The following is a 24,498-nucleotide window of genomic DNA, read 5'->3' on the forward strand; positions in this document are numbered from 1 at the left end:
GAGTTAGTCCCCAATTCATTTGCAAGCATTTGGCTATTTGGATGTGTCGATATCAATGGTGATTCATTATTTAGAATTATATTAATTCTATGCATTACATGTTATTTTGCCAAATATTGGACATGAGTAAGTTGGATAAGTTTTAATTTTGGAGTAAATGGGAAGAGGAAGGTATGCAAAACGTTATATTTCAATGTATATAACACAAAATTAGCTAGTGTGTCAACAAATGCCTACTCCATGTGATTGCATATATATTAGATAGTTTTCTCAAGTCTCATTTTTCCAAATCCTCAACATGACCAAATATTAATGAAAATTAACCTAACTTTCATTGAATTCTAAAATTGATTAGCAACAACTTTAATTCACTCACCCTATAAATATCCCTCTAAACTACTTCAATTCCTCATCACCTCAATTTATAATTTGATAAGTCTTTTGAATCCTTCCAAAAGCTTTGTACTTACCAATTTCACCTTAGCAAAATGAGTCCCTTAGCATTTTTCTTCCTCTTCTTAATCAACTCATCATTAGCAGCAAATACCAATATTTACAATGTCCAAAATTATGGAGCAAAACCCGATGGAAAAACTGATTCATCCAAAGCCTTTTTGAATGCATGGGCAGCAGCCTGTGCTTCTACTAGCCCCGCCACTATTAATGTGCCAAGTGGAAAATACTTGATTCACAATGCATATTTCAATGGACAAACATGCAAGAGCAAGGGTGTTACTATACACATTGATGGGACTCTCTTAGCTCCATCTGATTATAATGTGATTGGCAATGATGAAAATTGGATAAAATTTGAAAAAGTCAATGGCATTTCCATCTATGGTGGAACCTTTGATGGTCAAGGTGCTGCTCTTTGGGCTTGCAAGAAATCCAACAACAAGAAATGCCCTGATGGGACTACGGTTCGTCAAGTTTTCCATAAAAAATGTTTTTCAGTGTTTGACATGATGAATAAAAATTATATTCCGAAAACATGCATACCCACAACACTTTCCTTTTTGTTTTATGTCAAACAAGCACAACTATCTCTTTTTAATTTTACCTTAAATTTTGATTCAGGCATTGACTTTTTACAACTCAAACAACATTATAATGAGTGGAGTAACCGTACAAAATAGTCAAAAGTTTCAAATATTAGTAGACGGATGCCATAATGTGAAGATACAAGGAATGAAGGTATTAGCTCAAGGAAATAGCAAAAACACTGATGGAATTCATGTAAAATTATCATCAGGAGTTAGTATTGTGAACTCACAAATTGGTACTGGAGATGATTGTGTATCTATTGGTCCTGGAACTTCTAACTTATGGATTGAAGGCATTGCATGTGGCCCTGGCCATGGAATAAGGTTTGGAACATAAAAATTATATTTATTATAAACAAAATCAACTTCTTTCATTTTTATTGATTTATATTTTCAACTAAAATGTATGTCGAAAACTTGATGTTGTTGCAGCATTGGAAGCTTAGGCCGGAAAGAGCAAGAGTTGGGAGTCCAAAATGTGACAATTAAGACTGTGACTTTTACTGGAACAACAAATGGTGTGAGAGTCAAAACTTGGGCAAGGCCTAGCAATGGATTTGTTAGAAATATTCTCTTTCAACATATTGTTATGGTTAATGTTCAAAACCCAATTATCATAGATCAAAATTACTGCCCTAATCATGATGAAAGTTGTCCTCAGCAGGTATTAATTGAACAAGTTAATGAATTTATCAATACAATAATAAAAACATTAGATCATGTTTCCTTACCTTAATCTAATTATATTATTCTTTTTTTTTATAGAGCTCGGGCATAAAGATAAGTGATGTAACATATCAAGATATACATGGAACATCGGCTACGAAAGTTGCAGTGAAACTTGATTGTAGCACAACTAATCCATGTAGCGGCATAGTACTTGAAGATCTGAATCTTAGTTACCAAAATCAGCAGACTGAAGCTTCATGCGTTAATGCCAGAGGAAGAGTTTCTGGTTTACAAAAACCTACCAATTGCCTATTGAAAAATTAGATAAATTTGTTTGTATACTATCACAAGAATTAAATTGAAGTTGTGATTATTTTATAAAATTGTAATGTTAAAAATTCAATATGTACCTCATGTAATTTTAATTAATGTTAAATGAATATCACATTCATATATTTATGAAAAAGCTAGTACCTAATTTGCCAGCTCAGACTTACAATATTGGACATATTACTACAATACTTTAAAATGCCCAATCGATTGGAAGCTAGCCCTTCCAACGAAACAACAATATAATCACCACCAAAAACAGAGCAAGGACATACCAACATCCCTACCCTACCAAAGAGCAGTGGAATACCACTACTTAACAAACCAGTCCACTAAGGCAAAAAAAACAACACATAAATCCGCCCAACAGCCACTGGGAATCCCCACGATCAGGATTAAAACTCAATGTAGATGATTCCTTCAATTACAAATCTAGTAATGGAGGAGTTATCAGAGATCATAAAGGGAATTGGGTGATTGGTTTCTCAATAAAAATCAATGCCTTAAGTCCAGTACACGCTGAAATACTGGCAATGTACTATGGACTCCAACTGGCTGTCAACATGCATGAACTTCAAAGCCATCGAAATAGCATCGGACTCGGAAGAAGCCATAAACTTACTTAATGAAGGAATTGAATCCTTTGCTAACACTATCTATAATTGCAGGGCACTTCTGCAGATGCTGAAGAACCCGCAGATCAAGCACAGCCGTAGGAAGCAAAACCAGGTGGCAGACCTACTAGCTAAAAAGGGAGCAAATAGGGAGTCAACCGGTGTTTTTGTGAAGTGGGAAGCTCAACCATCTTTTGTCAATGAAGCCATGGAGGCCGATAAAAGGGACAATTGTTTTGCCATCTTAGAAAGAAATTCCCCTGTACAAGTACCTAGTAGTAATAGTTCTAATATTTCTATTTCTGTTTCTGTTAATCCTAGCCCTACTAATAGTAGGTTATGTAACCACCAGGTTTGTAATGACGCATATTAACTATAAATAATATTTCTAATTGAAGACACCCATATTAATCGAAGACTCAACTCTCCAAGAAGTCAAACTCGCTTCTTGTTATAATTCTCTCACAACTCTACCTCCAATAAGTCAAATCCACTTCTTGTTACAATTCTCTCAAGACTCTACTCTCCAAGAAGTCAATCCCACTTCTTGTTACACAATCTAGGAATTATTACAACTCAATAATAAACCTAGAACAAATCAACAAAGACTAATAACCCTAGAATTTAATTGATCAGATTTCAACAATCAATAGTTCAGACTCGAACACAACTCGTGAACATGGTCCTCATATTGTTGTGACAAAGCGTGAACCTAGTCCTTGTGTATTGTGACAAAGCCCTACGATTTTGCTCCAATGACTATTGCTCTTAAGATGATAAATTTCGTGAATATGCAATAGGTATCGTTCTGGCTTTGCTGGAAAATTCTTTCAATTTGTGTTTATGCAAAGACGACTTTTTTTCTTCTTTGGCTTGAACCTTTTATAGAGTTTGATTTGCCTTCATCAACTTCTACAAGGAAAAAAATAACAAATATTTTCCTTCTTGAACTTGTCTATATTTACTTCTTTTCTTATTTGACTTGAATTGCTACTTCTTTATTTCTTTCCTTATTTGACTTCCTTCTTTTCCTTCTTTATTTCTTTCCTTATTTGTTTCTTTTCTTCTTTATTTCTTTCCTTCTTTGCTCCTGCATTTTAGCTCTTTCTTTATTTATTTTTTCGCTCATTTAATTTATTTCTGCACTTTTTCTTCTTTGCAGCAATCTCTCATATTTGTACAAATTGTCTACAGTCACGTCTGAGAACATGGTTCACCTGATAGAGTACACATAAGACAACAAGTAGTGAACCTTGTTCACTTTATAAATCATCAAAACTACTTTATATGTTCTCCTACTTCCCAATATTTCCCCCTATTTTTTGATGATGATAAACAATGTTTTGTCACACATCAAGACCCTTTGTCAATCATCAAAACTACAAACCATCAAGACTCTTTGTCAATCATCAAAACTACAAACTTCATGTTCTCTCATTCCCCATCAATTTCCCCTTTGTGATGAGGACAGACTATGCATAATATGTCCCTAACCCACACATATAACTTCCCCCTTTTGGCATCATTGAAAACCAATAACCAAACAACTCGATTAACATTCAATGAGTGCAATCATTTTAACTCATGGTCACTTGGGCAACACTTTCAAGTACACTTCTGCTAATAATAGAGTAAGTTAATCTGAGGATATTAGTCATCTTAAACTCATACATAATCAAGATATTCAATGAGAAACAAAACAGACAAATATATACCAGTTTAAGCCCTTAGAGCCCTAAATCAAAATCATTTGATAACATGAGTATGAGACAGACAAAAACACATAAAAAAAGTCTGGAAAAATAGAGGATAAGGATTGGAACGAAGATTACTAAAGTGGTGAGAAAAAGAATGTTTACTCTTATCAATAAATTTTTTCAGTATGCCCATTGTGCACCAGCTCATTCGTTATGATCCGTTTTCTTAGAATGTGAATTTTCATCAAGAGCAATATGAGGCCCCTTTTTTTGAACTTGGTTCAGGAGCAACATAATTTAATTTCAGATTCCTTTTTTTTTTTTGAAAATCTGGTCCAACTCCATAAAATTTTCACTTCTCCATGGCCCTTTTATTAGATAACCTTTTCTTGATGATATTTCAAAGGAGTACCAACTGTAGGTAAGAGATTCATCACATTTTGATGTAATAGAGATGGGTTTATCAATAATGAAGGAAAACACCGATAATAGTTTGTTTCTAAGAGAATTGTTCCCCCTGAGAGATAACTGGTTATACATTTGGGATGAAAGGAATATCAATTTGAAATTTATGAACCTGGTTCATATGTGAGAGGCAAAACAAGGTTCCCCCTAAATTAAAGCAAGGGTGACTTCAAGAATGAGGTTTTCATCATTTGAGTGGTTTTGGGATTGAATGATGCTTATTGTCAAAGAAAGGGTTCTTGGCATTTTTTTTAAAGAATTGAGTTTTTGATGATCGACCAGGTTCACTAGTGCTTATGTTTGACACAAACTCAAAAAATTCATGCATTGAAAAAGGATGGTACATACCTGGGTATTACAAAGAAACCAGGTTCCCCTTTTGTGTGTTCCTCAATGATTTGCTTAATGTTGTTAGTAAAAGAGTAGGGATAATATCCGCAGACCTTCTAAACATTGTTTGAGATGTGCCTGGAGTGTGTACCTGTTACAGTACGAGACTGAGTGAGCAGATATTCATTGTATAATCACTCATGCATAAGATTATTAGTTTACTAGCCAATTATTAAAGGAAATCATGATAATGCATCAGTTGTTTCGACAAGACCAAGCTTTGGCTGATTTTTCTCAAGTTCTTCATATTCGAGGCCTTCATGAGTATATTTGCATCATCATATTGATCTCCCAGATTAAAGAAATCTCAAGTTGAGTAATAAAGAACCAGGTCAATGAATAACAAGGACCAGGTTCACACAACGAAGTTCCCCCTAAAGATGTACCAGATTCTAAGTGTCCTGATTGCTCTGTTATTCCCCCTATCTCCAAGACCATGGGTTAATTCAGTATCTCATGTTGCAGGTGCATCAATGATTATCACATGTGAACCAAATCCTTCATGACTAGTTTACTTAAAATAGAAAAATTAGCACGACCTATTCTCTTATGCCCAATAGAGAAATATCATTAATGACACTGAGGCAAGTAAGATTCTCTTCATGAAGGAGTATCTTATCAACTTTGTATATATTATTATGTCTTTTTAGAATCAGGTTCCCAGATTAACAGTTTGACACATGATATTCAGCTGATGTAAACAGTGCATTATATTCTTTGTCACAAATTTTAGAGATGTTCAACGTGTTGTGCTTCAATACTTGAAGTCTTGAACATAAGACACAGTCTCCATGGCTGATGGTTGTGACTTTTCAACTTTGTCAATCTTGACTACTTAACCTTTCTCATCCTTATCAAGGACTTCACTACCGCCTTGAAAATCAGAGAGTAAGAGGAAACTTTCTACCATTTTTAGCACCTATTTGGAGCATGCACAATTTATTAGGATCAAAATTCCAAAACTTGATGCTCTAGATTTGAACCGTGCATTTACAAAAAGTAAATGTGAAACATGGAATCCCAAAAGATGGATACGTGCATGCATGCAAGAAATATGCAGTAACCCCTTTTTTCACGTCTATTAACGATCATCGCTTTAATTTTAATGGTCATAGTTTTAATTTACCCTTTTTTGAGGCGGCGGGGTAGAGGTGGGGCTGGGGTCGTGGGGACGATCATAAGCACTAGATATCATTTGCCTAATAGTTGAACATGATATGGAGTGCCAAATGAGCGTAGCTAACTTGAGCGATCGATCAACTTAGGCATATTAAAATTATATTGAGTTAATAATTATGTAATTTATTAATTCGGTCAAAAGTTATATATTTGGCCAACGTGAGAGGAATTGGTCAAAATGAACTAAATAATGGGACATATATAATTAAGGCGTTTTCCGTCCCAATCCATGATGGCAAGCAATACTAAAATCTATATTTAAAAAAATAAAAATGGTTTGATATATCTTCGATTTTATGATTTAGAGCTAATATATATACCTCTGGTTATAAAAATGGCTCACATATATATACCTTTACTGTTTCATAAATGACACAAATATACCTTTTTTGTCTAGCAGATCGCAAGCAATACTAAAATCTCTATTAAAAAAATGGCCTGATATATCCTCAATTTTATGATTTAGAGCTAATATATATACCTCTGGTTACATAAATGACTCACATATATATACCCTTACTGTTTCATAAATGACACAGATTTACTCTTTTTGTCTAACAGATCAGAAGTGAAAATATTAATAATGATTTTTTTAATTAAAACAAATAATTTCATATAGGTATATTTGATCCTTTCGCATAGTGGGAGGTATACTTGATCTTTCTCACACACGAGTTATTTTCTTTTTCTTCTTTTTGCCTTCTTTAATTCAATGAATAATTTGAGTTTATTATCTTGATGATCATCAAATTTATGTTTTAACTCATCTTCTTGTAAAATTCATCATAGATGCCACAATTTTTTTTTGCAAATAGTACAAAAAATAAATTATAATATATCCATAAAAAAATAGTCATTTTTTTTTTCACACTTCTTTATTTTTATTTCTCATATTTTCACACTAAAAATTGAAATAAGAATAATAAAATAATAAGCAAATAGATTTATAAGAAAGATATTTAAAACTCAAACTAGTTATTCAATCAAATAAGTCAAAAAAAGGCGTGAGAAAGATCAAATATAGCCCTAAGATTTGCTAGATAGAGGTCTATTTATAACCCTATATGAATTTTATTTTTAATAAAAAATAAAAACACTAATTTAAAGTTATTTTTCATTCCAGCTAGACAAAAAGGGTATATTTGAGTCATTTGTATAACAACGGGTATATCAATTCTAAATCGTAAGGTTGACTGGTATATCATGTCATATTCCCTTATAAATATCTGTTATTTTATGATCATGCATGGAATTTACTATGTCTTCCAATAATAACAACATACTCAATGTAATATTTTCTAAAAAACAAGCCACTTCATTGGTGGGGGTAGACGGACTCCTACATGTTCATATCTTAAGCAAAAAGCTTTACAAGAGGAGGAATATGGTCCTTTTCTCTATGTGGAATAATGAGAATGAAAATCTCATCCTTGTACAAAAACTGTCATATGCTTAGGTTACATAAGAAAATCCTATCTATAACAAGATAGTCATGATAAACATTCTGAGCAGCTTGTCTCAGAGGGATAACAACACATGTATAGAGTAGGCTCCAACAAATCATGTTGAAAAATTTAAATGTCATTTCCTAACTCTGATTAGTAGTATACCGTTGAAGGCCTAGGATAGCCAATCCTTACTCAATGTAAGGTAGCTCATAAAAAGATTTGGAAAGAATAGAATGTATGTAGATCTTACTTCTATCTTTATTGGGTAAAGATATTATTTCGATAGACTCTCAACTCAAAAGATCAAGTATAATCAAAATCGAATTGAAAGAAAAAGAATGGTTACCAAATAGCAAGATGGACAAAGTGATCATATGTAGTAGTAAAAATAGAAGAATAAGATACTATATGAATAGTAACTAATATTACAAAATAGGAGAAGATGGGAATGTGAGACTACCCCTGCCTATCTCATATTAATGTGCTACAACTAGACTACGTCAAACTGCCCTTTTGCTCTAATAATTCTCGACCTTCATACTTTATTATCTAGAGTTTTGTCTTCTATATAAGTTGGAAATGTGTTCTATATACTGTCTAATCACCTTCCTTCGGTTCTTTTTTGGCTTGCCCTTACCTCTCTTAAAATTTATTATAGTCTACCCGGTCCGCATACCTCCTGACTAGGGTCTGTACACTTTCTATTCATATATGTTCAAACCATCTTAGTTTCGTTATCCTCAACTTGCCCGTCACATAGACCGTTCTCACCTTGTCCTATAAAACTTCATTCTTAATCTTATCTCTCCTAATATGTCCTCATCTGCGATACCTTCATTAATTGCTCATCAATCTGCCGCATATAACAAAGTCGGTCTAACCACCAATTTATTGGTATACTTAGTACTTACCTTGGTCACACATTATCATACCACACTACCCTGAACACAAGCCTCCATTTAGCTTACCCTTATTTACATTATTGTCAGTCTCCTATTTCCTTGAATTATAAACCCAAAATACTTGAATCATTGTTGCTTTAAAAAGTAGTAAAGAGTTTTAATTATTGCTTTTAGACTTCAATGGGATTTTTTTAAAAGTTTTTTTTTTTTTTTCATATTGGGGATTTGGAAAATAAGACTAATTAAGATAACTATCCAGCATATGCAATCACAATTCACACGGAGTATGCTGTATGCAACTGTTGGCACCTTAGCTAGCTAGTTGTCTTATAGACTAGGTAAATATAGTACTATCTCAAGTTCGAATATATTTATCCTAAGTTGACTATATTTTTTATGGATAAGGAGCTTATAAATAATATGTGGTACTCAACTGGATTATTTTGGGTCTATAGGGAATTATAGGCTACTAGGTATTTGGAAGCTGTAGTTGATTTTAAGAAAGATCACACAAGGCTAATAACATGCATTGAATTAAACACATGTTGAAGTATTTACAACTTTAGCTTGTTGAAAATTCAGAACCCAAACAAAAGTAGACTTTAGGATGATAACATAGCAGTTGTCCTAACTACCTATGTGGCTTTGAAATTACATCTATGTACTGAACTTAGCTTTTATACCCTTCACCCTCTCAATTAAAATGAAATCTTTCACATTTCTTGAGTCAAACAAACTTCTTTTTTAATTAATTTAACCACAAATTATTTATACTATTTTTCAAAATAATTTAAATTATTAATTATTGTAATTATAGTTTTTAAATGATAGTAACAAATATATATATATATAAAGATAGAGGTAAATATAAGTAAAATTTTATTATAATTATATTAGTTTGATATGTATTTCTCTAACTAATGATGATGTCAAAATTGTATTATAATTATTTGAAATGTTTCCACAATTCTTTTGATAAATTTGTCTATTTCATAGGGTTTAAACTTTATAAGTTCAAAATTAAGGAACATATCATCAATCATGAGGTTCAAGCATTTGCAAGGGTTTTAAGATTCAAAATTATACAACATATCATGAGGTTCAAATATAAAATTTATCCATTTTTCATATTTTAAGTAGGGTTATTTTATCTGAATTTTCTTTTGTATTAAAATATAGTTATTTTTCTACCTTACTTTTCAAGTGGTGACTAAAAACTCGCAGTTTTTTTATTTTTTATGAGTAATGTAGAGTGAAAATACTTTTATATTATTTTTCAAATTCTTGAAAACTTTGATACTCAACTTCACATTGAAGCTCGAAATTTTATGATCAAATATATTTTTCATTAATTGCCTCCTAAAACGGGCCATCCTGCCTAATTCTTACAAATTCTAATGAATTGGCCCACGGGTATCGATTCGGCCCAACCCAATGCAAGTAGCAAAGACTTGTTCTTTCCGTAACTCCCACATGGTTGATCTTTGAGCTTGAAAATTGAAGCTCTTTCTCCGGCTGAACTCCGATCATGGCTGACAATCAGCAGCACCACCGCCATCACCGCCCCAACCGTCTTTCTCTACCGCCGCGCACCGCCGTACCTATCACCACCTCCACCCCTACTACCACAAGAACCCCTTACCCTTCTTTCAACTACCCTCCTTCCACTCCAACACCAACTCCATCCAAACACAGAGTTTCCTATCTCCCCACCAAATCTTCTCCGGCTAAAACCTCTTCTTTGCCATTTCTCTTCCTTCTCCTCTTCTCTCTCCGCTCTTTTTACTCTCTCCTCCCTTTCCTTCAATCTTCCCCTTCCTCTTTCTCTCTTTTCCCCTTCTCTTTCCTTGTTTCTCTCCTTTCCTTCCTTCTCACTTTCTCTTTCTCTTTCTCCTTCTCCTTCTTCAGTTCTTCCTCTTCCAGTAGACACCCTTTTTATCAGAAGAATCGTCATGGGTTTTTCTCCTTCACCCGATCTCAGTACAAGCCTCTACTAGCTAAATCGTTTCTTCTTGCTATAGTCTTTCTTCTCCGATTTCAAGCCCTTCGGTATTGCGGAGCTGCCGCTATGATTCTCGCGGAGATTTCTGGAAATATTGCTTCCCGGTTCATTTCTGAAGGAAAAAGTCGCGATCTTTTTGACCGGAATCGGATTAGATCGTATGAGGTTTGTGGGTTTATCTCTATGTTTATTGGGTTAGTACTGTTATCTATTAGTTGGGATAAAATTGAATGTTTCCCTTTATCTTCTGTGAATGTGTATGAACTGGGGTTTTCATTGCTTCCGAGGTATAGTTGTGTTAGGATTTGGCCAATGTTGCTTCCGTTTCTTTCTGGTTTTTTGGGGTGTTATGAGAGTAGTTCCATGAATTGGGGCAGTTTGAGGGAAATGGGTAAGAAGCAGCTTCGATTGGTCTCGTTGTTTTTTACAACTGTAATACTATTTGTACCAGCTGTTATAAGTATGTTTGTATTTGAAGCAGAGGGGGATAGTATTTCTATATACAATCTGGGTTGGCCTTTAGTGAACACAGTAGTGTTTGGTGTGCTATTGAGTGAGAATTTTACTGCTGAGAAGCCAGTTTCTTCTAAGGACTTACAAAAGGAGTATCTTGTAACATATATATGTACAGTTATATTGGAATTGTTTTATTTTCCTGAGCTTTCACTTTGGGGATTGTTGATATGTGGATTGTTGCTCTGGGTTTCTGTAAGGAATTTGGATCCTGTTGACCCTAATTATCGTGAGTTGGGGTTGGAAACATCGGATTGGTTTACTACTGCAGTTATGAAACCTCTCCGGCATATCTTGGGTGAGAGGAAGTCACGCAAGATTGCACTTTTCCTTTTGATCAATACAGCTTACATGGTTGTGGAATTTGCTGCTGGTTTTATGAGTAATAGCCTTGGGTTGATATCAGATGCCTGTCACATGCTGTTTGATTGTGCAGCTCTAGCTATTGGATTATATGCGTCTTACATATCACGGTTGCCAGCAAATGGTCAGTTTAACTACGGCCGTGGAAGATTTGAGGTTCTTTCTGGGTATACAAATGCTGTTCTTTTGGTCCTTGTGGGAGCGTTAATTGTACTTGAATCATTTGAGAGGATATTAGACCCTCAAGAGGTTTCCACTAACAGTCTATTGTCAGTGTCTATTGGAGGGCTGCTTGTTAATATTGTGGGTTTGATCTTCTTTCACGAGGAACATCATCATGCCCATGGTGGGTCATGTTCACATTCCCATTCTCATTCTCATTCCAAGTCTGATACAGATTGCCACAGTAACGAACATCACCATGATCATCATGTTCACCAGACAAAGACAGAATTCTCCACAACTTCTCATTCCCATTCCCATTCCCACTCTCCTTCCACATGCCATGATCACCATATTCATGATCATGATCATGATCATGGTGGTCACCATATGCAACAGGAACAAATCAGTATTGTCCATGAATGCCATGAATCATGTTCTAGTCATGCTGGTCATGGACATAATGCTGACTATAAAAACCAGAGCAAGAAAGAAAAAGAATGGAATGAAAATAACACTCCTCATTCTCATGATCACTCCCATGACCATAATCATGGACACCATCATCATGGTGATGCTGACCAACATTATCATGGTGTCACCTCAAGTAGTTCTTTGATTAAGGTGCACGATGGCTCTGTTGCAAGTTTTGAAGGACCAGATTGTTCTCATGGTCATAAACATGTTACTACAGACAAGGGTGTCACGGAGAAACATCACCACCAACACCGCCACATTGATCATAACATGGAAGGCATCTTTTTGCATGTTTTGGCTGACACCTTGGGTAGTGTTGGGGTGGTAATTTCAACGCTCTTAATCAAGTACAAGGGATGGCTTGTTGCTGATCCTGCCTGCTCAATTTTTATCTCTGTACTGATTATATCTTCAGTAATCCCATTGCTCAGGAATTCAGCAGAAATTTTACTGCAAAGAGTTCCAAGGGCGCATGAACATGATTTGAAGGAAGCTGTAAATGATGTTATGAAAATAAAAGGTCTTTCTGGGATTCAAAAGCTGCATGTTTGGAGCTTCACGAACACAGATGTTATTGGAACTCTCCATCTTCTCGTCTCAAGCGAGAATGACAAGTCATCTGCAAAGACACAAGTATCTGAAATATTTCATCATGCTGGGGTCAAGGATTTGACAATGCAAGTAGAATGCATCCAAAGTAGTTAGTGTAATAGGAGGCTTTGACCAATTACTACAAGTGCTCCGTGTTCGCTTCAACTGTATCAAATGGAGATCCCTCGAGACCTGAAGTGATGTACAGTGGGTTGAGTAAGTGATAGTTTTTTTTTAAAAAAAAAAAAATAACTTTAAAGTTTCCCAAGGTATATTCAATTTCTGTTCCGGACCCCCTTTATAGGGTTTGAGACCAGTTGAAGACTAATGTTACTGTTTTTTAATCTTTATAGTATACTTAACTAAGCTGAAAGGATATGTTGAACTGAACCGTTTTTTATGTGCTGCTGCCTGTTGGAAAATCTAGTCGTTCTCGTGTTGAATGATTAATGAACGCTTTGGGAAAATAACCTTATAAAAAATATCTCCAGGTGATTGTGAACTAGTACTTAACCAGTTTGCCATTTCAGTTTCCATTTTGTTCTGTGCTCAACATTCCTGTTTTTCTCCTTCCCTCATTTTTGTATTTGTTTCCTATCTTCTTATGTTTACTGGTTTGTATTGCTACACAAGCTATACTTGAACAAGAATCAAATCATATTTGATATTCTTGTTTGCAGTCATGTTTGAACGATTTATATAAAATAACATGATCACTAGCAAGTGGATTTTATACTTGACAATGGCTTGTTTGAACGATTTATATAATTATATTAAGAGTCATGTTTGGATAGCTAGTGATCATGTTATTTTGAACAAGTTTTACATAATAAAGGAGAGAACATGATGTAAAACTTGTTCCTAATAACTTTTAAGAACATGAGAATTTTTGGTTGATAACTTAGCTACATATGAAAGATTTTATTGTCTGGTTGAATTCCACGAGTTTATCTCTTTTGAAGAGTTCTTAAAAGATTTTATTCTTGAATTCAACTCAAATCTCTTTCTGGAATCAAGTGTAAGCTATGTTTCCGTCAACTTATGCTGTTTTGAAAAAGAGAAAAGCTGTATCCACAGCTTAGGAAATCAATCACGATAGAGACAGAGAATATTAGTTTAGTAGTCCAGTTGGTTGTTTACTTGAATTTTCATTTTATTTTTTTCTTGAGGATACTACAAGCCCCTCCCTCTCCCACGTGTATACTAAAAATCTAAAATAAAAAAATTGAAGAAAGGAAAAAAAGAGAAGATCACTTAGAAACTGAAATGGGAAAATATTTAGGAAAAAACAAACATCAAAAAGCTTCATAAAGTCGTAAATATTTCTTAAAGAAAAGGTAGGTAGCCTACTCCCCACCAACAAAGAAATTCACAGTTCAAACATTTCTTCTTGTAGTTAACTCAAGAATAAGGTCGTTCAACGATTGCCATGATGATCCACCTTCTTTGACTGCATTAATGGCTGCCTCTCCAATCTCATTCACCTTCTTCCTTGCCTCTTTACCTTTGTCACCTTCCATCAACTCCCTTATCGGCTTTTCCAAACCTTCACACTTCACGAATCCTCTCACTGACCCATCATGCGTCTCAACCTTTAGCCCAATCTTGATTTCCTCCACCACCATCCTTGCATTCAGGTGCTGATCAGCCATCATTGGCCATGCCAGTATAGGCACCTTCGCGCATATGCTCTCCACCACTGAATTCCAACCGCAGTGGCTTAAAAAACCTTCAACGCTCCTGTGGTTCAAGATTTCTCTCTGATCAATCCACTCTGTCACCACCAGTCCCCTGTTTTTCACTCTGTTTTCGAACCCATCATTGATTTCATCTATGCTTTTCCTGACTACCCACAAAAAGTTTACTTCGGATTTCTCCAACCCAATTTTGATTTCCTTCAACTGTTCAGGAGATATCTCTGCTTGGGTCCCGAATGCAACGTACAAAACTGATTTCCCCTGTTCTAGCATTTCATCAAGCCATTTGATATATGAAGGTTTCTCTAACATTTCCTGTAGTGGTGCGGTCGCTGCACAAAAGGGTCCAACGCACCATGCTTTTGGACTAAATTTACTATTGAAGTGGTCTACATAAACAGATTCGAGCTCGTAAAAGCTGTTGACAATTAGACCATAGCTTTTAGAGGTCGCCATGGCTTCCTCCATGGCAAAATCGAAAAAGGGACCCTTTGGTTCACGCTCTCTGAAGGGTGAATCAAAGTCATTCCTTGTGAGCTTAATCCAGGGGAAATCAGGGAGTGTGAAAATTTCATCATCGGATAATTCTGTTCGTAGGAGATCACCGGAGGAACGCATTAAGGACAAGGAAAAAGTGGTCATGCCATAATAGGCAAATCTTGGGATACCCAACTTGTTTGCAGAGTCCAAAGTCCATGGAAGGAAGCTGTCCGTGATCATAAAACTAACTGGCGAAAGAGACGCTAAGGCTTGTTCAAAATTGGGTTTCATGGATTTTGTAGCGGAGGCAAATGGAACAAAAAGGGACATGGATGGGAGTTTATCAGTACTCTCAACACCTACAGGAATCCCTTCGATATTTTGAGGAAATGGGATGTCGATAATATTGACGTTGCTGTTGGAAAGGGAGTCGGAGAAAAAAGGACGGCTTGCCGGAGTGGTGAAGACGGTGACGGAAATTCCACTGCGGAGAAGGAGACGAGCAAGGTCAAAGATAGGGATAATATGGCCTTTGGACATGAAAGGAAACAGAACAACATGAGGAGAAGCCATTGATGCTCTGCTCTTAGTGTTGGTTTGTTATTCTCATAATTCCAATTTATACAGTAGTAATACCTTTTTATAATTTATTATGACCGTTGTATTCTTGTTAGTTTGTACACATCTGGACTAATATTTATGATTAATTTTATTGGGTATGTGCTACCTTCTTCATTGACTAGTTCCATCGAGTAATTCAGCCTATTAAGATTTCAACATATGAACAAAAATGGAAAAAACTATCTAATTGTACTAACATTTCTATGTATTTATTAATTAAACCTATAATTTGAAATAATTACATATTATTTCACTAATGAATAATTTCATAGTATTCGATTTCAAGTCAGATACACATAAATACATGTATTTTTGCAATCAGATACATTGGGAGGCAGGCGAGATAGTCCATGTATCAGAAACATTGGCAGAAAAGCAAGCAAGAACGAGCGAGAGAGTCGGATACATATGAATGCACTTGAATACAGTGTATCTAAAATAAATTATACCTATTTTTGACCTCATGTATTTGAGATATATGTATTTGGACACGCCAAATACATGTATCCGAAGTCCAACTTATGTTAAGATTCATATTAAAATTCGCTGAAAGGGAGTAATTTGCTCCTAAAGTAATAGGATTTGTGTTATTTGTCCAAAAATATCATCAAAAATTTTATCTTCACCTGACTATTCAAGTCAATCCTCGTTCACTGAGGCGGAATCATGTAGAGCTGAGGGTTCAATAGAAAATTATATAGTTTATACATAATTAAAATTATTTTTTATGTATATATAGTTAATAGTGAATTCTCTTTTTATTCATGTTTTTAATTCTTCATACTTTAAAGAGAAAATCCTAGCTCCGTCACTGGATTGATTTGAGCTAAAAACTGTTCACAATTAGACACTGGAGGGAATTCCTTTTTTAATTAAGAGCCTATTTGAACAATATATAGATGTTAAAATATGAACTCCATATTGCTAAAACAATGTACCTATTTTTCAAGTGGAAGGAGGAGCTACATGTTTACTACAAATTTCAAACCTCTTGTTGCGCCGTATCTTAAGAACAGATATATTCTTAAATTAAATCAATAACAAGAATGCAAATATAATTTTAAGGCACACAATAATTAGGTTGATACATAAACCATACTAGTAATAAAAATTCAAAAGTCGAAATCGAGTTCAAATCCAAAACAACCTCCTTCTCCTTCTCCTTCGGATTCTCCTTCTCCTTCTTCTACTTCTTCTCCCTCCTCTTCCTCTTCTTCGCCTTCCTCTCTGGGGGTTCTGTGATGAGCATGTACCAGTTTTTTGGCAATTTTCCCAGCAATTTTTTTCACCATATTCCTTTTCTTATGATCAACAACTTCCTCTTTCTTATCTACATTGATTTCCTCATTAATCACATGGGGCTCTTCAGGCTTGTTTTGAGTTACATGAATATCATCATCTCCATGTTTGTGGTGTATGTGAAGCTTCTCCTCGATCTTGTGCAGAATTCTTGACATATTGCTAGTGGATACAAGTATGGTTTTTGAATCACAGAAAATTCTTGATTTCTATTCCTTTAAAATTAACGAGATTATCACCTTATTTATAAGGTTTCAAGAAAATTATACATGGTAAAATATTAAATATGGTAAGTAGTATACATGGTAAAAACAATTTTTAAAAATCCTATATTAATAGGAGTATTATGTAATCAACTATATATGGTAAGTATAGATTGTAATTGATGATAATTAACATGATCGACTATTTATTGATCAATGACCGTACATACGTCTTTCGCTTAATTGCTTATAAGTTGACATACTCTTTGTTGCCTGTTTCATAAAGCGTGTGTGCCCATCGAAAAGGAAATAGCAAGCCATGTTCTATACCTTTTAAATATGGAAAACTACCTTATTAGAAGTGGATCAATACCATATAAATTATTTTTATATATACTTTCAAATAATTACGTATAAATTCATATAAATTAAGAATTTTATACCATATTTTAAATTAGATTCATGAGATACATTATTCTTTTAAAAGTAACCCAAAGTAAAGCGCTTAATTCTCTCCATAATTTATGCATTCACTTCAAATCAACGCTTACTTTCTCTCACTTTGCCCTCTCCTCTATTTCTTCTTTGATGAGCCTTAGCGAAACCAATCCCCCAAGACATTGACGGTAAGTGCATTGTTGCTCACAACAACAAATCAAAAGGTGAAGCAAACACCACTGTGGTTAGATGTCAGACCAGCCAGGAACATCTATAACCGAAAAGTTTCAGTATTACCATTTTTCCTACTTCAAAGCTTATTGTTGCTCGAAAAAGATAATTGTTTGTGGAAACAATAAGCGGAGAATTACGGATGTATCTGACACATTATATGCATGTATTGAAATTTATGCATGTATTTGACAAACTATACGCATGTGTCTGGTACATTATTGATGTATCTGCCACATTATTGAGTTAAGATTATATGTATTTAGTTTTAATCAGTTTATCTGATTAAATATATGTGGATCAAACAAAAATATGCATATATTTGGATAGGAGTTCATAAATTTGAGTTAAGAAGTCTAAATTTTGTTGACTTGCCAAAATAAAAGGACTATGATATTATTTTTTTGACGTTGTTACAAGCGTAATCTCTCCTTTATCAATGCTTTCCGTTATATTCATTAATTAGACACATTTCTTAATTAATGATTTTCAGTTATATCACCTAATTTGGCACCCTAATTGATATGTATCTCGGATACATATATTTGGAAGAGGCAGATATACGTATCTAAGATAAGAAACGTAATATTACAAACTAGTGTGATCCTAAGTGATTACTCCCTCTATCCACTTTTATTTGTCATATTGCACTTTTTGAAAGTCAATTTGACCTATTTTCAAAGTTAAATTAGATTACATTAATTTGATATTTTAAACAAAAAAATTAGATATTCAAAAACTATACGCAAAGTACTATAAATTGTAATTTTTTGCATATTAATATGATTAAAAAATACATTGTAAAATGTTAGTCAAAGTTTATATTGTTTGACTCTAAAAAAGGAAACGATGACAATTAAAAGTGGACCACTGCCGTAACTCTTAAAGTAATGAAATTGATGTAAATTACCCTTTAAATATGCCAGTTGGGACGTGACATTAGATGAATTATCGTATTTTGTTAATTAAAATGGTGTTAAAAGAAAACCAAAGGTACATCAAGATGGGTTATGCTTATGCATTTCACTGTTGAATCTCGTTAAATTTTTTCGTATGCTTACTTTTATATATTTTAAATTTTCTCAAATGAAAATTTTAATTCCGTCATTGATTATTATCAGGAGCTATGATTGATGATTCTAATTGTTTTCTGGTTATTTTGGTTCTTCGTAATATAATGTTTCTGTCTTGGACTTTTAAACTTTGTTATTTTTAGGTTTATCACAAATTTTTTAATTAACAGCATGTCCTTTTCGTTCAATTTCTAAAAGCTTTTAAAATAGATTACGTTTTAGCCACTTGCCAACAATATTAACAACTCCCTCCCTAAGAATCATTTAATTATTTTCAACAAGCACGTTGTAAGACGTTTAAATTAAGTAATATCAACTATGTTTACCAAATTTCAATAATTCACATTTGCAACAACTTCAAATTAAAAGATATTGTAGTTGACAAGTTGTTGACACTATACATTTTTCCCAAAAAAAAAAAAAAAAAGGAAATAAGTATACCCTACCCTAAAGAGTATTGACTTATCAACATCCAATAAGGGTGACAAATTATATAAAGGCCCTGTTTGATCATGAATTATTCACTCTTTTTAGGGGGGGAAATCACTTAATTTATTTGGCTATGAAAATTTAAAATACGACTTAAAGTTATATTTTTGAAATTTGAAAAACAACTCAAAACTTGTTTTACTTTTTTCACTTTACTTTTGACAATTATTTATTTTCACAATTTTGCCCCATTTATTTCTTTATTCAGCTAGAAATCAAAATGTTTCAATTTCTGCGTATTCTCTCTCTTTACAAATTATAAATAAGATCTCTACAATTTACTCTTATTTCATGCTACTGATATTTTATTTGAGAGATTCAATTTTATGTTCTTTTATAAATTTATTTTTAATTTGATATTATTTTACAATAGATTAAGAAATATTCATTTTTATACTTAGAAATTAAGAAAGGTCCTTAATTCATTGAGATAATTTTAGAGACCACTTTTTCAGATTTCTCTCTATAATACTCACCTCTCATGTGGTTTATAATATTACGGTTACATTCCATCTTTTTTTTAATCATTCTTTAAATTTATTTTAAAATAAATTTAAATTAATTAAGACTTTTTAAAATTTACCCTTTTTATATTAATTTTTTCATATTAATTCATATTATTAATAAACATGACTTATTTAATAAATATTTAAAATTTAAATCAGCACAAATAAATTAATATTATATTTATATTACACATGTTGTTTTACCGAACAAGGATACATATTTCAGTTAATTCATGAATAAGCTCATTCAACGTTTGCCATGATGATCCACCTTCTTTTACTGCATTAATGGCTACCTCTCCAATCTCCTTCACTTTCTTCCTTGCCTCTTTACCTTTCTCTCCTTCAATCAACTCCTTTGCTGACTTTTCCAGTCCTTCCCACTTCACGAACCCTCTCACTGACCCATCACACGTCTCGACTCTTAGTCCAATATTGATTTTCTCCACCACCATCCTCGCATTCAGGTGTTGATCAGCCATCATTGGCCACGCCAGTATGGGAACCTTCGCGCATATGCTCTCCACCACTGAATTCCAACCGCAGTGGCTAAGAAAACCTTCAACACTCCTGTGGCTCAAGATTTCTCTCTGATCAACCCACTCTGTCACCATCAGTCCCCTGTTTTTCACTCTGTTTTTGAACCCGTCATCGACTTCATCTATACTTTTCTTGACTACCCACAAAAAGTTGACTTGGGATTTCTCCAACCCAATTTTGATTTCCTTGAATTGTTCAGGAGATAACTCTGCTTGGGTCCCGAATGCCATGTACAAAACTTGCTTCCCCTGTTCTAGCATTTCATCAAGCCACTTTATGTATGAAGGCTTCTCTAACCTTTGCTGTAGTGGTGCGGTCGCTGCACAAAAGGGTCCAACGCACCATGCTTTAGGACTAAACTTACTATTAAAATAGTCTACATAAACAGATTCAAGCTCGTAAAAGCTGTTGACAATTAGACCATAGCTTTTAGAGGCAGTGGCGGATCTAGGATTTAGAGTCCGTGAATGCCAAATAGACTTATCGATTAACAATTATAAAAAAATAATAATAATGTGCCAGCTGTTTTTCCTTAAAAAAGTGTTCTTGGAGCCCTTTTTTTCTTAAAAACAAAAGGCAGCAAATTTCTCAAAAAAATAGGTACAAATGGGATTCGAATCCGCAACATCAGCCTTCTAAAATTGCCCTCCTACCGTGGCACCACAAGCCAGCTTTGTTCTCTGGGTGGCACGCTTTATATTTATACAATATTATATATATATATATACCTATGTATATATAGAGTTTCCGTCGAAGTTCGGGGGTGGCGTGGCACCCCCACACCCCTACGTAGGTCCGCCACTGTTTAGAGGTCGCCATGGCTTGCTCCAAGATAAGATCGAAAAAGGGACCCTTCGGATCACGCTCTCTGAAGGGTGAATCGAAGTCATTTCTAGTGAGCTTAATCCAGGGGAAATCAGGGAGTGTGAACATTTCATCATCAGACAATTCTGTTCGAAGGAGATCATGAGAGGAACGCCCTAAGGACAAGGAAAAGGTGGTCATCCCATTAAAGGCGAATCTTGGGATACTCAACTTGTTTGCAGAATCTAAAGTCCATAGGAGGAAACTATCAGTGATCATGAAAGTAACTGGCAGAAGAGCAGCTAAGGCTTGTTCAAAATTGATTTTCATTGATTTTGTAGCCGAGGAAAATGGAACAAAAAGGGACATGGATGGAAGTTTATCAGTACTCTCAACACCTATGGGAATTCCTTCGATATTTTGAGGAAATGGGATGTCGATAATATTGACGTTGGTGTCGGAAAGGGAGTTGGAGAAAAAAGGACGGCTCGCCGGAGTGGTGAAGACGGTGACGGATATTCCACGGCGGAGAAGGAGACGAGCAAGGTCAAAGATAGGGATAATATGGCCTTTGGACATGAAAGGAAACAGAACAACATGAGGAGAAGCCATTTTTTCTATGCTCTGCTCTTGGTGTTCGTTTGTTATTCTCATAATTCCAATTTATACGGTAGTAATACCTTTTTACTCTATTTTTAAAAAAAAATGATTTCCATTTCTTTTTAGTCTGTTTAAAAAATAAAAAAAATAAAAAATTTGGTAACATTTTAATTTTAGCTTTTCACTTGGCAATATTTAAGGCAATAAGATTAAAGGACAATTTTGTACATTTGACATCTTTAATTTAGGACCACATAATTTAAAAGTTTTCTTTATTTTCTTAAATTTCGTATCAAGTCAGATTAAATCATTTTTTGTTAAACGGAGGGAATATAATTTATTATGACCCTTGTATTCTTGTTATTAGTTTGTACACATCTGGACTAATATTCATGATTAATTTTATTGGGTAATGTGCTACCGTCTTCATTGACTAGTTCCATCGAGTAATTCAGCCTATTAAGATTTCAACATATGAACAAAAATGGAAAAACTATCTAATTGTACTAACATTTCTATGTATTTATTAATTAAATCTATAATTTAAAATAATTACATATTATTTCACTAATGAATAATTTCATAGTATTAAATTTTAAGTCAGATACATATATAATACATATATTTTTGCAATCAGATACATTGGTAGGCAGGCGAGATAGTCCGTGTATCAGAAACATTGGCAGAAAAACAAGCAAGAAAGAATAGAGGCGAGCGAGAGAGTCGGATACATATGAATGCACTTGAATACAGTGTATCTAAAACAAATTATACCTATTTTTAACCTCATTTATTCGAGATATATGTATTTGGACACGCCAAATGCATGTATCCGAAGTCCAATTTATGTTAAGATTCATATTAAAATTCGCTGAAAGGAAGTAATTTGCTCCTAAAGTAATAGGATTTGTGTTATTTGTCCAAAAATATCATCAAAAATTTTATCTTCACCTCACGATTCAAGTCAATCCTCGTTCACTGAGGCGGAATCAAGTAGAGCTGAGGGTTCAACAAAAAATTATACAGTTTATACATAATTAAAATTATTCTTTATGTATATATAGTTAATATTGAATTCTCTTTTTATTCATGTTTTTAATTCTTCATACTTTAAAGAGAAAAATCCTAGCTCCGTCACTGGATTAATTTGAGCTAGAAACTGTTCACAATTAGACGCTCGAGGGAATTCCTTTTTCAATTAAGAGCCTATTTGAACAATATGTAGATGTTAAAATATGAAGTCCAAATTTCTAAAACAATGTGCCTATTTTTCAACTGGAAGGATGAGGAACTACATGTTTACTACAAATTTCAAACCTCTTGTTACCGCAGTATCTTAAGAACAGATATATTCTTAAAATAAATCAATAACAAGAATGCAAATATAATTTAAAGGCACACAAAAATTGGGTTGATACGTAGATCATTACTAGTAATAAAAATTCAAAAGTCAAAATCGAGTTCAAATCCAAAACAACCTCCTTCTCCTTCGGATTCTCCTTCTCCTTCTTCTACCTCTTCTCCCTCCTCTTCCTCTTCTTCGCCTTCTTCGCCTTCCTCTCTAGGGGTTCTGTGATGAGCATGTATCATTTTTTTGGCAATTTTCCCAGCAATTTTTTTTACCATATTCCTTTTCTTATGATCAACAACGTCCTCTTTCTTATCTACATTTCTTTCATCATTAATCACATGGGGTTCTTCAGGCTTTTTTTGAGTTACATGAATATCATCATCTCCATGTTTGTGGTGTATGTGAAGCTTCTCCTCGATCTTGTGCAGAATTCTTGACATATTGCTAGTGGATACAAGTATGGTTTTTGAATCACAGAAAATTCTTGATTTCTATTCCTTTAAAATTAACGAGATTATCACCTTATTTATAAGGTTTCAAGAAAATTATACATGGTAAAATATTAAATATGGTAAGTAGTATACATGGTAAAAACAATTTTTAAAAATCCTATATTAATAGGAGTATTATGTAATCAACTATATATGGTAAGTATAGATTGTAATTGATGGTAATTAACATGGTCGACTATTTATTGATCAATGTACGTACATACGTCTTTCGCTTAATTGCTTATAAGTTAACATACTCTTTGTTGCCTGTTTCATAAAGCGTGTGTGCCCATCGAAAAGGAAATAACAAGCCATGTTCTATACCTTTTAAATATGGAAAACTACCTTATTAGAAGTGGATCAATACCATATATACAATTTTTATATATACTTTCAAAAATTACGTATAAATTCATATAAATAAGGAATTTTATACCATATTTTAAATTAGATTCATTAAGATACATTATTCTTTTAGAATTAACCAAAAATAGAGCACTTAATTCTCTCCATAATTTATGCATTCATTTCAAATCAACGCAGTCTTTCTCTCACTTCGCCCTCTCCTCTGTTTCTTCTTTGATGAGCCTCAGCGAAACCAATCCCATGTCGTCGTTGGCGCCGCCTCATCCTTCTCTCTGACTCTGGCGATGTTGACGATAAGTGCATTGTTGCTCACAACAACAAATCAAAAGGTGAAGCAATACCATGGTGGTTAGATGTTGGACCAGCCAGGAACGTAATCGAAAAGTTTCAGTATTAGTTTGCTTAGCCTTTTTACTACTTCGAGGCTTATTGTTGCTCGAAAAAAACAATTGTTTGTGGAAACA

At 34.0% G+C, this 24,498-nt stretch overlaps 4 protein-coding genes across 5 annotated transcripts; 2 read left to right on the plus strand and 2 right to left on the minus strand.

The window, feature by feature from the left end:
- Positions 1 to 411: 411 nt before the first annotated feature.
- LOC125836692 (polygalacturonase-like) lies at positions 412 to 2,224 on the plus strand. The gene is made up of 4 exons (XM_049515907.1): positions 412 to 920; positions 1,078 to 1,367; positions 1,476 to 1,707; positions 1,809 to 2,224. The coding sequence occupies exons 1-4, from the start codon at positions 489 to 491 to the stop codon at positions 2,034 to 2,036; spliced, it is 1,182 nt and encodes a 393-aa protein (XP_049371864.1). The 5' UTR covers positions 412 to 488; the 3' UTR covers positions 2,037 to 2,224.
- Positions 2,225 to 10,167: 7,943 nt separating this feature from the next.
- On the plus strand, positions 10,168 to 13,225 carry LOC125836690 (uncharacterized). The gene has a single exon (XM_049515904.1). The coding sequence runs from the start codon at positions 10,266 to 10,268 to the stop codon at positions 12,957 to 12,959; it is 2,694 nt and encodes an 897-aa protein (XP_049371861.1). The 5' UTR covers positions 10,168 to 10,265; the 3' UTR covers positions 12,960 to 13,225.
- A 991-nt stretch (positions 13,226 to 14,216) lies between these two features.
- Positions 14,217 to 21,679, minus strand: LOC125836691 (UDP-glycosyltransferase 90A1-like). 2 transcript variants are annotated; one of them, XM_049515906.1, is made up of 2 exons: positions 21,625 to 21,679; positions 14,217 to 15,381 (listed from the first exon to the last, which is right to left on the minus strand). In XM_049515906.1, exon 2 carries the CDS (start codon positions 15,350 to 15,352, stop codon positions 14,222 to 14,224), a length of 1,131 nt encoding a protein of 376 aa, XP_049371863.1. In that variant the 5' UTR covers positions 15,353 to 15,381; positions 21,625 to 21,679; the 3' UTR covers positions 14,217 to 14,221. The 2 variants fall into 2 exon arrangements, with proteins under 2 accessions (XP_049371863.1, XP_049371862.1); XM_049515905.1 differs by lacking the exon at positions 21,625 to 21,679 and having other exon boundaries at positions 14,217 to 15,595.
- On the minus strand, positions 20,083 to 21,851 carry LOC125836505 (UDP-glycosyltransferase 90A1-like). The gene is made up of 2 exons (XM_049515671.1): positions 21,249 to 21,851; positions 20,083 to 20,869 (listed from the first exon to the last, which is right to left on the minus strand). Exons 1-2 carry the CDS (start codon positions 21,836 to 21,838, stop codon positions 20,083 to 20,085), a joined length of 1,377 nt encoding a protein of 458 aa, XP_049371628.1. The 5' UTR covers positions 21,839 to 21,851.
- Positions 21,852 to 24,498: the final 2,647 nt, after the last annotated feature.

The sequence above is a fragment of the Solanum verrucosum genome, unplaced genomic scaffold, assembly GCF_900185275.1.
Source record: "Solanum verrucosum unplaced genomic scaffold, falcon-dt-bn FXZP01000278.1, whole genome shotgun sequence".
Taxonomy (NCBI): Eukaryota; Viridiplantae; Streptophyta; class Magnoliopsida; order Solanales; family Solanaceae; genus Solanum; species Solanum verrucosum.